The 14,218-nt window shown below is 36.4% G+C and overlaps 1 protein-coding gene across 2 annotated transcripts; it reads left to right on the forward strand.

Annotated features, from left to right (window-relative positions):
- LOC104771449 (putative cyclin-A3-1) lies at positions 11,682-13,743 on the forward strand. 2 transcript variants are annotated; one of them, XM_010495973.1, is made up of 7 exons: positions 11,682-12,197; positions 12,286-12,518; positions 12,604-12,756; positions 12,902-12,935; positions 13,018-13,167; positions 13,256-13,393; positions 13,495-13,743. In XM_010495973.1, exons 1-7 carry the CDS (start codon positions 11,880-11,882, stop codon positions 13,564-13,566), a joined length of 1,098 nt encoding a protein of 365 aa, XP_010494275.1. In that variant the 5' UTR covers positions 11,682-11,879; the 3' UTR covers positions 13,567-13,743. The 2 variants fall into 2 exon arrangements, with proteins under 2 accessions (XP_010494275.1, XP_010494276.1); XM_010495974.2 differs by having other exon boundaries at positions 11,880-12,197; positions 13,259-13,393.

A 14,218-nucleotide genomic window follows, 5' to 3' on the forward strand; every position in this document is an offset into this window, starting at 1 on the left:
TCTCAATATGGTATCCATTTCTGCGGATATCTTTAAAACTTAATAAGTTTCTATGAGACTTAGGGGAGTATAATGCATCAACAATTTCTAATTTTGTTCCCATAGGCAATGATATATTAGCTCTTCCAGAGCCTTCAATTATCTTTGCACTACTAGTTACGGTACTTACACTTGCTTCTTTCATTGTTAAAGAGGAGAAATAACTCCTATTTTTTAAAATTGTATGACTAGTTGCACTGTCGGCCAAGCATAAATCTCCACCATTCATTGTTCTTCAAATAAGTAAACAAGAATAAATTAATCTCATATAAGTATTACTTAATTAAAAAAAATATAAATAGAAATTTATAAATAAATAAATATCTTTATAAATCAACTTTAACCATGTCTCAAAATACATAAATGCATAGAATAAAATAAAATAAAATATGAAATCCAAATAACTAAAAGCCAAAAACAATAAAATAAGAGACAATGTTGAATAAATCTAGCTCTTCTAGCTTGATCAGATTTTCTCTTCTTCAGGAGGGAAGAAATCTGGAATGTCTAGGTGAGCAAGATCACCAAAGTCAAAATCATCTTCTCCATCTTCAAACACCATATTTGTCTCCACTTTCTTTCCCTTTTCCTTGATTGATTGTTGGTAGACCTCAACAAGATGTTTTGGGGTACGACAAGTACGGGACCAATGGTCTTTTCCTCCACAACGGTAACATATATTCGGATATGTTGATTTTTCTTGTTTGTTACCACCTTTGTTTTCCCACTTCTGGTGAGAATGGTTCTTAAACTGAATCCCACGGCCACGGTCTCGACCGTATCCACGTCCACGACCACGACCACGATCTTGACCATTATTATTGGTCTTATCATAGGATATCACATTCGCTTCAGGGAATGGAGCAGAGCCAGAAGGGCGTAGTCCATGATTTTTCAACAACAGCTCATTTTGTTTCTCAGCTACAAGGAGACAAGAGATGAGTTGGGAATACTTCACGAATCCCTTCTCACGGTACTGTGTCTGCAGGACAATGTTATTAGCATGAAAAGTGGAGAATGTTTTCTCCAACTTGTCTGCATCCGTGATTTTCTCTCCACATAATTCCAATTTGGAAGTTATTTTGAACAAAGCTGAGTTGTACTCACTTACAGACTTGAAGTCTTATAATCTTAGGTGAGTCCAATCATAGCGAGCCTTAAGTAAGATCACAGTCTTCTGATGATCATACCTTTCCTTTAGATCATTCCAAAGGATTTGTGGGTCTTTCACACTCAAGTATTCATTCTTGAGATCCTCATGGAGGTGATGAGGAAGGAAAATCATAGCTTTGGATTTGTTCTTGCTTTGAGTTTGATTTCCTTCTTTGATGGTGTCAAGGAGATCTTTTTAATCTAGATGAATTTCAGCATCTAGTGCCCATGCCAAGTAGTCGTCTCCACTGATGTCAAGAACTCCAAATTCAAGACTAGTGAGTTTTGACATGACTGAAACAATGATTAAATTTCATAAATATATAACTATCAATCAAGATGAAAATATGCACGTAGAAATCAACAATGAAGATAAATAATAAATAATCAAATAGTAACCGAACACAATTGCAAAAATCAAAAGTGACATAGAAAAAGCTCAAACAGCAAATTAAGCATACATTCATTAATATTTTAGTATACGTACGTGCATAATTATATCAAAGTCATATATTAAACATTAGATTGACCAAATAAAGACGTAGATGAGTAGGTTATAGTAACAAAATATTATATTAGATGTAAACTATAAACAGATCTTATATATTAAAAGTAAAGTAAATAATACACATAATTATATTTACCAAATAGTAAAGATTTAGATAAATTATAGTAATAAAATATCAATCTATAAACAGATCTTATGTATTGAAAATAAAATATTATGTAATACATAAGTAGTTATAAAATATATTCATTATTATTATTATAATAATAGATTCTCTTCTTGTGAATCATTGAATCATAGTATGATAATTAAAGAATCAAACAATAAGCATGATTCTCTTCTTCGTTGAATCATTGAATTATGCTTCACCGATCTATATAATAAGGGAAAATTGGAAATAAAGGATCACTAAAAAAAAAATTGTTCATCTACACCTTTTTTTGAAAATGGTCATTTTTACCTAAAATACTCATAGAAATTAAAAACCCCAAATTTAACAAGTTTTAAAATGTGAAATATAGGAAAATAAGTAGATATACAATAATAGAGGTAATATAATTTTTTACAAAAAAAAAAAATTGTATAAGTTGTTTTTTTTATGGATAAAATTTGATATAAAAAATTTAGAAAACGTTTTCTACTGTTCTGAAAATTTAAGATGATGTGTTCTAACACTTTGTACATGTTATACTAAATTCAAGAACGGTTTCTGTTCTAAATAGTTTAGGGGCCCGAAATTCTGAATTCTACAAAATTCAGAATTTGTATTCTACGGTTTACTCTATGTTCTAAACGTTTTAGTATAATCTTTCTACGGTTTACTCTATGCTCTAAAATCGTTAGAATGTGTTTTATTCTTTTTACTCTATCTCTGAGAAAATTAGTTGACATCTACTACCAAAAAGTAGATTGTATATTCTGAAACTTTTAGTGATTGCTAAATATAGAAAGTTAATATTTAGAATAGGAAACCAATATTTATCCAAGATCGTATTTTATAAAAAAATAAAATAAAAAGTGTATACACTCTGATCACCCAAGTTTATTTTCCCTAGAGGATTTTTCTCTGATTTCTAATTTAAAATAAGACGGATGGGGAAGGAGAGAGTAGTCGTAAGGTGGAGAACTGATACGGAGGAGAGAGAGATTAATGTCGTCGACGGTCATATTGTGGTTACGGTCTATAACTTCTTCTTCCATCATCATCATCATCATCTTCTTCTTCTTCTTCTTCCTCTTCTTTGCTCTGCTTCCTTCTCTGTTCTCACGAAAAAAAAAAAGTTTTGAGAATGAGATTAATCACGTAATAATCATTTTGCCTTTGGAGTCTTGAAGTTGCATAGGCTTTATAGACTCGGTTTAAAGATTATGGTTCAAGTTCGGTTTAAATTAACAGTTAAACAGTTTACATGAATTTTGTAAAATTAATATAATCCACACTAACGATAATTGCGACGTGTTATTACATTAAATCTACGCCGCCGTGATGTGTCGCCGGCGTCTACCGTTTAACACTTTGGCGAAGGTATTCATGTATTGACATTTCCATCAACGATTCAATTTATGTATCTTGTATACTCTCTGGTTGATACATTCTCTCCTTACGGGGCCTGAAATGAAGTCCATGCTCATCTACCATTATGTTTGCAGCTTTGATGACATTGTCAATGTTGTGAAATGGCTCTTCCATTCCCTACAAAACACATCTAGCTCCATGAGAAACTGGAGACACTGGTTTAATCAGACCTTAAATATGATCTAAATATGTTGAATGCCACCGCCGTCGTCAATGTCATTGAAGATTTTTTGTTTTTGTTTTTTACGACTTCGTAAAAGGTGAAAGAGGAGAAAGAAAAAAGGGTTTGATGATTCATAGAAGTCTCTTAATCAATTAGAAGTTTAGGTTACCTTTTTTTGTTAATATATTTACGTAAATACATTAATTTTTAAAGTTATATGTATATTTTTTTGTTAATTTAGTTTTTAAAAATTGAGGGTAAAGCTGGGTTTTCATTATTATAAAACCTATATGACCAAACCTATCAAACTAAAGTTTAGATGGACATTTTTTGTAAAAAATGTCCTTTTTTTCCAATTTCCCCATATAATAATAGTCGTCGGTTTATGTGTATTGTTTGTTTCAGTATACGATGAACCATGAGTTGATAATAAACATGGTTCTATAGAACAAAGTAAATAAATAAGTAAACTAAAAATTCTATACCTTTTAGCTTCAAAGAGCGTGCTGATAACGTGTTATAGATAGACAAAAGTGGAGGAAGATATCAGTGTCTTATTCCAATGAATGAAATGTCCTTTATATAGGAATACAAAGAGAGAGAGTTTTGCTTGATGACAAAGTAAACCTAGTTTACAAGTAATTCTAGAGACTTCTAGAAGATGGACCTTATAATGGGCATCCATCTATTATTCATAACAATTCTAAGATATTTTNGTGATGTGTCGCCGGCGTCTACCGTTTAACACTTTGGCGAAGGTATTCATGTATTGACATTTCCATCAACGATTCAATTTATGTATCTTGTATACTCTCTGGTTGATACATTCTCTCCTTACGGGGACTGAAATGAAGTCCATGCTCATCTACCATTATGTTTGCAGCTTTGATGACATTGTCAATGTTGTGAAATGGCTCTTTCATTCCCTACAAAACACATCTAGCTCCATGAGAAACTGGAGACACTGGTTTAATCAGACCTTAAATATGATCTAAATATGTTGAATGCCACCGCCGTCGTCAATGTCATCGAAGATTTTTTGTTTTTGTTTTTTACGACTTCGTAAAAGGTGAAAGAGGAGAAAGAAAAAAGGGTTTGATGATTCATAGAAGTCTCTTAATCAATTAGAAGTTTAGGTTACCTTTTTTTGTTAATATATTTACGTAAATACATTAATTTTTAAAGTTATATGTATATTTTTTTGTTAATTTAGTTTTTAAAAATTGAGGGTAAAGCTGGGTTTTCATTATTATAAAACCTATATGACCAAACCTATCAAACTAAAGTTTAGATGGACATTTTTTGTAAAAAATGTCCTTTTTCTCCAATTTCCCCATATAATAATAGTCGTCGGTTTATGTGTATTGTTTGTTTCAGTATACGATGAACCATGAGTTGATAATAAACATGGTTCTATAGAACAAAGTAAATAAATAAGTAAACTAAAAATTCTATACCTTTTAGCTTCAAAGAGCGTGCTGATAACGTGTTATAGATAGACAAAAGTGGAGGAAGATATCAGTGTCTTATTCCAATGAATGAAATGTCCTTTATATAGGAATACAAAGAGAGAGAGTTTTGCTTGATGACAAAGTAAACCTAGTTTACAAGTAATTCTAGAGACTTCTAGAAGATGGACCTTATAATGGGCATCCATCTATTATTCATAACAATTCTAAGATATTTTCTAATAATTTTAACCGTTAAACCACATATTTTTTTATTACTTGAGTAATAAGTTTTCGTTTTGAAAAATTAAAATCACAACAAATGCATAAATAATCTACAATCTTATTAGTTTTATGTGTTTATGAATCATGATGATTCAACACAACTAAAAATAAATGTTAAATAAATCTTATTAGTTTTTGCTTAGGACACTCCTTTTCACCTAGAGGGTTTACTTCCGCTGGAGGGGCTAACGTATACCGGGAAATTTTCTGTTTTTCGCCGGATTTGAGAAGATCTTTTCTGTTTATTACGTAATATTTTGCGTATCTTTGAAGATTACGACCAAGTTTAACCTAGTTCATCAAACTTCAATATGCCGCCAGCCACAATTCTTCATTTCATCACCAGAAACTTCTGATTAATTATGTGCTTTTAGTATTGTTGCGAATGGAGTACGCTTTGGATACAGCTCTGCAAGAAATGTCACTAGAAGAAGATCAACCGATTGTATTGCAGAATCTGGCTCAGTTTAGTTCTTGTGTTCGCAATGAACAGAGCATCATCGGGAAGTTACTCTGTCCCGAAAATCAGAAGATGTCCAGTTTGATTCATGAGATGCCTCGGTTATGGCGAGTTTACAATCGGGCTAGGGGTATTGCATTACCTAATGATCGATTTCAGTTTCTGTTTGATTCAGAAACAGATCTCTCTACAGTGTTGGACACTGGTGCTTGGACTTTTAACGATTGGAGAGATGGGTGGAGGAGCCACCTTCTGACTACTTAAAGGTTCTACCCATATGGATAAGACTAAGGAACATACCGGTGAATCATAACACGTCGGATACCATCAGGGAGATCACATCGCGTATTGGTAGGGTTACTCATGTGGCCTTTGACCCCTTGAAACCACAGAGCAAAGGATACGTTAGAGTTTGTATCCTTTTTGACATGAGTAGGCCATTGAAGAATACTAGAGAGCTTCAACTACCATCTGGAAAGATTGTTACTATTGGAATTGAGTATGAGAGGATAAGACGAAGGTGCTATCAATTTCAATGCCTGACTCATGATAAGGAGAGGTGTACTTTAAATCCTTCAAACCGGCAAGTCGTTGCAACGGGAGGGACTAAAACTACACCAGTGGAGCGAAGTCGTCTCATTCCAAGAATAAGTAAGGATGACCCTTTATTTGGTGTCCTCACGGATGAGGATGTTGGAATTGATCCAATAACTGGCAAACCAAAAATTGCGAAGCCTGTTCTGGATGAAATGCGTAAATATTTGTCGGTTGCTGATCCTCAATTGAAGAAAGTTCATATTGAACGTGTTCGTCAATCTGTTTGGAACTTGGAGGGTGATGTTGCAAGCCAACAACGATTACTGAGATTGGAAGCACCACCGAGGTTCATCACAGATGAAAACAGGGGAAATGGGTTGGTGTTCAACTTTGAAGGTGTAGGTCCTGCTGAAAATGATGGGAAGGCACATTCGGCCCCAGTAGCAGGTTCGGGGAGATCTCTGAATGAAACGATGGTCCAAGATCAAGCTTACTCTGTTTCTCTTGTTTCAGCTCCTGTTTTTGGCTTGAGTGCAAAGGAAGTCAGGGATAATTTCTCTACTGGTAAGGCCCAAGCAATCCAGCATCACTCTGATAACTCTCCTTTGGTACCGATACCAGACTCTGAAGATGGTTTGTCATCAAAAAGGAAAGCTACAGAGGAGGCTATATTATCCTCTAAACTTGCCAAACGTGATGGTGAAAAGGTGATTCCGCATGAGGAATCACCGACGCAATTATAAGTTTCATGAGCTGGAATTGTCAAGGATTGGGGGCACCTTGACAATTCCTACATTAAGGGAGATGCATCGCGACCATTTCCCAGATTTCTTGTTCCTCCTGGAGACAAAAAACTCCAGTCAGCGTGTGGTGAATTTGCAGCAATCGTTAGGGTATGAGAACTCACATATTGTGGATCCAGTTGGCTTGAGTGGTGGTTTAGCTCTGTTCTGGAAGTCTACTTATGAGGTTGAGGTTCTCAGTTCTGATACAAGAGTTATTGATGTGGCAGTTAAACTTGGATCTGTGAGCTTCTATATCTCATGTGTGTATGGTGATCTTGTTTATCAGCACATGCAAGTGGTATGGCATAAGTTAATACATATTGGTGCAACGAGAGATGACCCTTGGTTAGTGGTGGGTGAGCTAAACGAAATCATGGGTAATACTGAGAAGATTGATGGACCAGCTCGGGCAGAATCAACGTTCTATTCCTTCAGGAATATGATTAGTGATTGTCGTCTACAGGAAGTTCCTAATCTTGGTAACAAGTTTTCTTGGGCAGGGGAAAAAAAAATGTGGATTCAGTGCTGCTTGGACAGAGCTTTGGGAAACGTAGCCTGGTTCCATCTATTTCCGAGAGTCCAAGCTGAATATTTGGAACGGATTGGCTCTGATCACAGACCAGTCTTGTTAAGATTTGTTAGTGAATATATGGCCCGTAAAGGACGGTTTATGTTCCAGAAGCGCTGGATATCAAAGCCAGATTTCAAAAGTGTTGTGAGAGCAGGGTGGTCTAAGGGGGATGAGACTGTGCACCACTCGATTCTGAATAGAATTGCTGATTGTAGGAGGGCGATATCTACTTCGAAAAGCTCGACTCAACAAAATTCAAAAACAGCCATTGACACTTTGCGCTTTCAGTTGGACAAGGAAAGTGCTAAAGTTCAACCAGATCTTCATCTGATAAAGAATCTACGGTGGGAATTGGCAGAGGCATACAGAGCCGAAGAGCTGTTCTGGAAACAGCAAAGTCGAGAAAAATGGATGCAGGAGGGAGACCGTAATACTCGGTTTTTTCATGGTAGTGTCCAACGAAGAAGGGTGCAAAATAGAATTTTATCCTTAGTAGATCACAATGATGTGGAACAATTTACAGAGGGATCTAAGGGAGAGGTAGCAATCGCATATTTTCGCACCATGTTCACTACGTCGAACCCTGAGATGATAAATGATGCTTTAGATGGGATGCTTCCACGGGTTACCACACAGATGAATGATGTACTGATCAAACCAGTAACAAGTGAGGAGATTAAGACTGCAGCCTTAAGTATCAAAGGGGATAGCACACCCGATGCAGATGGCATGTCCAAACATTTTTATCAGGAATTTTGGAACATTGTTGGTCCACAGGTGGTTGAGGAAGTAAAACAGTTTTTTGAATATGGTACCTTACAGCCGAAGTGGAACTTTACACAACTCTGTCTTCTTCCAAAGAAGCCTAATCCATCCAAAATGATGGATTTGCGACTAATCAGCCTCTGCTTGGTTCTATATAAAATTGCTTCCAAGGTGTTGTACAACAGGTTGAAACACTTTCTCCCGTCGATTGTGTCAGACACACAAGGAGCTTTTGTCTCGGGGCGTTTAATATCTGACAACATTTTGATTGCACATGAAATGATTCACGCGTTGAGGACGAATCAACAGTGTGATGAGGACTTCATGGCCATTAAAACTGACATGCCGAAGGCTTATGACCGGGTTGAGTGGAAGTTTTAGAAGAGTTACTCATTTGTATGGGGTTCCATATTAAATGGGTGCAGTGGATAATGAGTTGTGTTACGTCGGTAACTTACTCAGTGCTTTTAAATGGTTCATCATATGGATACATCAAGTTTGAACGTGGAATTCGCCAGGGGGATCCTCTTTCAACATTCTTATTCATTTTCTGTACTGAGGCATTGGTACACATAATGAACAGAGCTGAGATGGAGGGTCGTGTCACAGGAATGAAAATCTCCTCTTCCTGTCCATCGATCCAACATCTTTTGTTTGCAGATGATAGCTTATTTCTATGCCAACCAAACTTGAGAGAATGTTCAGAGTTTTTAAAGTGCCTGCAATTATATGGAAATGCCTCGGAACAAGAGATCAACCTCCAGAAGTCCGCGATAACTTTTGGAAAGAAGATAGATCCTTACATGCGACACTTACTTGGTCTGTATACAGGCATTGAACAAGAAGGAGGGACGGGCAAATACCTCGGGCTACCGGAATGCTTTAGTGGCTCCAAGAGGGATCTGTTACAATTCATCAGTGATAACTTAAAAGCGTGGGTTAGTGGTTGGTACGAAAAGACTTTATCCTTGGGTGGTAAAGAAGTTTTGCTCAAATCTGTAGCAATGGCACTTCCAGTTTATGCTATGTCATGCTTTCGGCTTACCAAACATCAGTGTCGACAACTTACCAATGCGATGTGTCAGTTCTGGTGGAACGCAAGTGAGGACAAGCATTAGATTCATTGGGTATCATGGGATAAGGTTTGTCAATCTAAGGAGCTTGGGGGACTTGGATTTCGTGACATTGGCTGTTTTAATAATGCATTACTAGCAAAACAGGGCTGGCGTATTCTTGACTCTCCCAACTCTTTATTAGCTCGAGTGTATAAGGCTAAATATTTTGTGGATGTCCCTTTCCTTGAGGCACGGCTCGGTTATAGGCCTTCTTATGCGTGGCGGAGCATATTATTTAGAAGAGAACTACTTTAACGTGGTGTCATAAAAACTATTGGTAATGGCCAAGATACTAATGTTTGGCTCGACAAATGGGTATTTGAGAACATGCCAAGAAGACCATTCAATAAAGAAATGACGATTGATTTGAACCTTAAGGTATAAGCCATTATCACAACTAATGGGGAATGGAATGTACCACGCCTTCAGGAATTGTTTCCACCCTGTGAGATCACTCGGATTCGATCCTTTCCTCCGGCACCAAGTCTCTCTGACAGTTTTATATGGGCGTTTACTCAGAATGGTCAGTACTCAATTAAAAGTGGGAATTGGCTTTTAGCACATGAGGTGGAAATCTTGAATCCAATCCCAGCTGATATGGTTTTTGTGAACAAAGAGAAACAAAGGGTGTGGAAGTTGCTGGCTGAGCCTAAGATTAGGATGTTCCTATGGCGATCTCTTTCAGGAGCACTGGCTGTTACAGACTGTGTGCATCGACATGGGCTTACAGTTACTCCTCCCTGTTCAATTTGTAATAGTGCAGAGGAGACAATTAATCATGTTTTGTTTGGTTGTTCATTAGCATGTGGAGTTTGGGCTGCAACAACTCTTCCAACTCCCCCACAAGGGTTCTCTGGGTCAGTAGCAGAAAACATCTCGTTTTTGCTGGAACTAATGGATAAGACAGATTTAGCTGTGGAGAGGAGGCAGGCTATACCGTGGTTTCTATGGGAGACTTGGAAAGCGCGAAACTCTATTATATTTGCGGACCGACTCCAGGATGCTCATGTTATTGTGGCTACGGCCTTAGAAGAGTCAGAGGAATGGTTAAAACAACAAAGGTTGATAATGCAGGAAACAGCCAACGGAACTACAAGGGAGCTACATATGGTTCACTATTGGATTAAACCTCCATTTGGTAAGCTCAAATGTAACATACATGCAGCTTGGACCAACGATTCGAGTTACAGCGGTGGTGCGTGGATCTTACGGAATCACACTGGAGATGTTTTATACCATGCAAGAGATGCTTTCTTACCACGATCAAACAGAATTGCAGCAGAGCTTAATTGTTTGCTATGGTGTCTGCAAAGTCTTAATGATCTTCATATCACTGCCTTTGAAGTTTGGACAGACTGTCATGCGGTGGTTTCGGCCATCGTTTCTCCGTTACATTAGCCAAGGTATCGTTCTGTTTTGGACAAGATCAATGATGTAGTACGGGTGATGGGGGAGTTCGGTATCAAACTTTCTTCACCGAAGGCCAATTCACTGGCCAGGACGATTGCATCTAGTGTCACAAGGGACGGACGACTTACCTCATACCTTGTGTTAGGTGGTCCAGCTTGGTTACACAACCAGATCGATGAGGTGTTTGGCGCAGAGTCTTCTAATGACTTACTTGGTTTTAGAGATCATGTTTTTCCCCTGTTGTTTTTATTTGTTTGGACTATCTTCTTTTTCATATCAGTAATGAATTGCGTTAAAAAAAAAGCTATAGAAAATCATACTTTAAATAAGATTTTTTAGAAATCTTAATAAAATCTTTTAAATATCTTTACTATAAAATTATTTATTTTAGTTGTGTTTGTAAAATGGATAGAAGGAAAATTAATTGTAGAGGTTGTTTTTTTTGGATGAATAATTGTAGAGGTTTGTTTGGATACCATCTATATAAATATTTTTCTATTTCATATTTATCTTTCTAATTTGGTTTTAAAATCAATAATATTTTATAAAATAAAAACTTCTCGTTCAAATGTATTTCAAAAATATTATATAGATTTTTCTACCAAATAAATAAAATGATAAAATCAGCGGATAATTAGAAGATTCATCAATTATCGCTAAAAACAAAACAAATAATTTTGGTTTGAAAGACCAAATAGGCAAATACTTTACTGGTTTAGCTTTTACATAATCACTACTGGGCCGATTCAGAAAGCCCATTAAACGTTTGATTTTACATAGACAGTGACGACATTTAATAATCATCTTCCTCGTTTACGATTTAGGTCTTCATGTGACGGCCAAATTAGCATTTTCCCGGTGAAAATTTTGAAGCTCGAAAAACACATAACAAAAACATCGCGCCAAACAAAAACTCAGCTTAATTTTTTCGAGAAATTCGAAAATAATCACAGAGACCGCCAAAAGTTTCAATCTTTATTCCAAAAATTTCCCAAAAATGTCTCTTCGCTTCTTCTCTTTTTCTCACCCATCTCTCTCCTTCCTTCTCATCCTCAACCTGAATCCATGGCCGACGACGATAAGGAGAACTGCGTTAGAATGACAAGAGCAGCGACGAAACGAAAAGCTGCCATGGCGGCGGCGACCATAGACGAAGAACGAATCAACAAGAAGAAGAGAGTCGTACTCGGAGAGCTTCCTAACTTATGCAACATCAAGAAGCCTCGAAGAAAAGCCACTAAGGTTATTACAACGAAACAGAAGAACCCAGTTTCGATTCCGACACTCGCAAACACAAACTTAGACATTGACACGAGATCTGATGATCCTCAGATGTGTGCTCCTTATGTTACTTCAATCTTTGAGTATCTTCGTCAATTAGAGGTAAATAAACAAAAACCCATCTCTAAATTTTACAACTGTAGAAGAAAGAACCAAGCATTGAGTAGTTTTTGCTTGATTCACAATTCAGGGGAAAGCAAAGTCAAGACCTTTGATTGATTACATTGACAAGATTCAGAAAGATGTAACTTCGAGTATGAGAGGAGTTTTGGTTGATTGGTTAGTTGAAGTTGCTGAAGAATACAAACTTCTCTCAGAGACTCTTTACCTCGCTGTCTCTTACATCGATAGATTCTTGTCTCTCAAGACTGTTAATAGACAAAGGCTTCAGCTTTTGGGAGTTGCTTCAATGCTTATTGCTTCGTAAGACTACTCTTTCTCTTGTCTGTTTTGTTTTCTTTTGTTTTTGTTGTTTGCTTATTTGTGTTTTGGGTTTTGGATTTTGTAGAAAGTATGAAGAGATTACTCCTCCAAATGTGAATGACTTTTGTTACATCACAGACCATACTTACACGAAACAAGAGATTGTGAAGATGGAAGCTGATATACTTCTTGCTCTGGAGTTTGAATTAGGGAACCCAACAAGCAACACATTTCTAAGGTTAGGTTCTGATTCTTTTTGTTTGTTTGTCTAGTTCATTGTCTAATTGGTTATGTATCTGAGGTTAGAATCTATTGCAGAAGGCAGGTTTTGGTGTTCATTATCTCACTGTGTTTTTGTTTTTGGTTATGCTTGTCTTGTGCAGACGGTTCACAAGGGTTGCACAAGAAGATTTCCAAGTAAGCTCTCTTTTTAAATTGTGGCGTTTGCAATGTATAAAGTATCAATTGCTAAGACTTCTTTTTCTTTTCTTTCTTTTAGATGTCACCTTTACAGATGGAGTTTCTTTGTAGCTATCTTTCAGAGTTAAGCATGTTAGACTATAACTCTTTGAAGTTTCTTCCATCTATTGTGGCTGCTTCAGCTGTTTTTCTCGCTAGGTTCATCATCCGTCCAAAGCAACATCCCTGGGTAAGCCATTTCTTGCAAAGCGTATCTCGTTCTAATTCTATGTACACTAGTTTTACATAAGAAACTAAAGCGCTGGTGTTTAATGTAGCAGAATGTAATGTTAGAAGAATACACAAAATACAAAGCGGGTGATCTGAAAGAATGCGTGAGAATGATACATGACTTGTATCTGAGTAGAAAAGGTGGAGCTTTACAAGCTATAAGAGAGAAATACAAGCAGCATAAGGTAAACTAACTACTTTGAAATATGATGATTTGAGTTGAATGTGAAGTACCAATGTTCCTTTTGATTTACACGTTTCTCTCTGTCTATTTTGTTCATCACAGTTCAAGTGTGTGGCGACAATGCCTGTATCGCCAGAGCTGCCTCTTACGGTTTTTGAAGATGTCAACATTTAGTGAGAGCTTGACCAAAGATAGTATAAAACCAGGAACTCAGGAAGTGGTTTGTTGGTCTCGTTTCTTAGTGTTTTGGGTTTGTACATATCTTAGGACTACTTCTAGTTGTGATTAAGTATCTAAACTAATGTTCAAAGATTTTGGTTACAGAGTTAATGAAATTTTCGTTTGGATTTCGCCAAAACTGATAATACTCAAAAGATCTTTACTATACGCAAAAGATCTTTTTTTGCCAATGAGATCAGTTTGTTACTATACGCAAAAGATCTCTTTTTTAATGGTTATCATCCATCTATTTTTTATTCAGTGTAACATCGAGTGTTTTGGTTTAGTTCAGGTTGTAGTGTTTTTTTAATGTAAACTAGGGACCCAATTCAAAGAGTTGCTTAATATTATCAAAGCCAAAGTAGACACAATATGAAGTTTTTTTTTTTTGACAATACACAAAATGAAGTTATAACATGACAAAGAAAATTTACTTTGTCGAATCCAATAAATAAAATATAAAACAGATACAAAGTCAAGGACAACAAAACAACAAGGGGAGTATAGAAACAAAAGAGATAGTTGTGTTGGAAGTTGATTTCGGGTCGTACAGGTCAATCATGACGAGGTGTAGCCAATAAATGCCAGTTTCATGGAGATGAACAAA

Source organism: Camelina sativa, chromosome 20, assembly GCF_000633955.1.
Source record: "Camelina sativa cultivar DH55 chromosome 20, Cs, whole genome shotgun sequence".
NCBI classification, from domain to species: Eukaryota; Viridiplantae; Streptophyta; class Magnoliopsida; order Brassicales; family Brassicaceae; genus Camelina; species Camelina sativa.

Bases quoted from the DNA above. Each gene is read 5' to 3' on its own strand.
- LOC104771449 (XM_010495973.1), top strand. From the start codon at position 11,880: ATGGCCGACGACGATAAGGAGAACTGCGTTAGAATGACAAGAGCAGCG. The intron at 12,519-12,603 runs GTAAGACTACTC...TGGATTTTGTAG, and splicing joins GCTTCAATGCTTATTGCTTC to AAAGTATGAAGAGATTACTC. The intron at 13,394-13,494 runs GTAAACTAACTA...TGTTCATCACAG, and splicing joins AGAAATACAAGCAGCATAAG to TTCAAGTGTGTGGCGACAAT.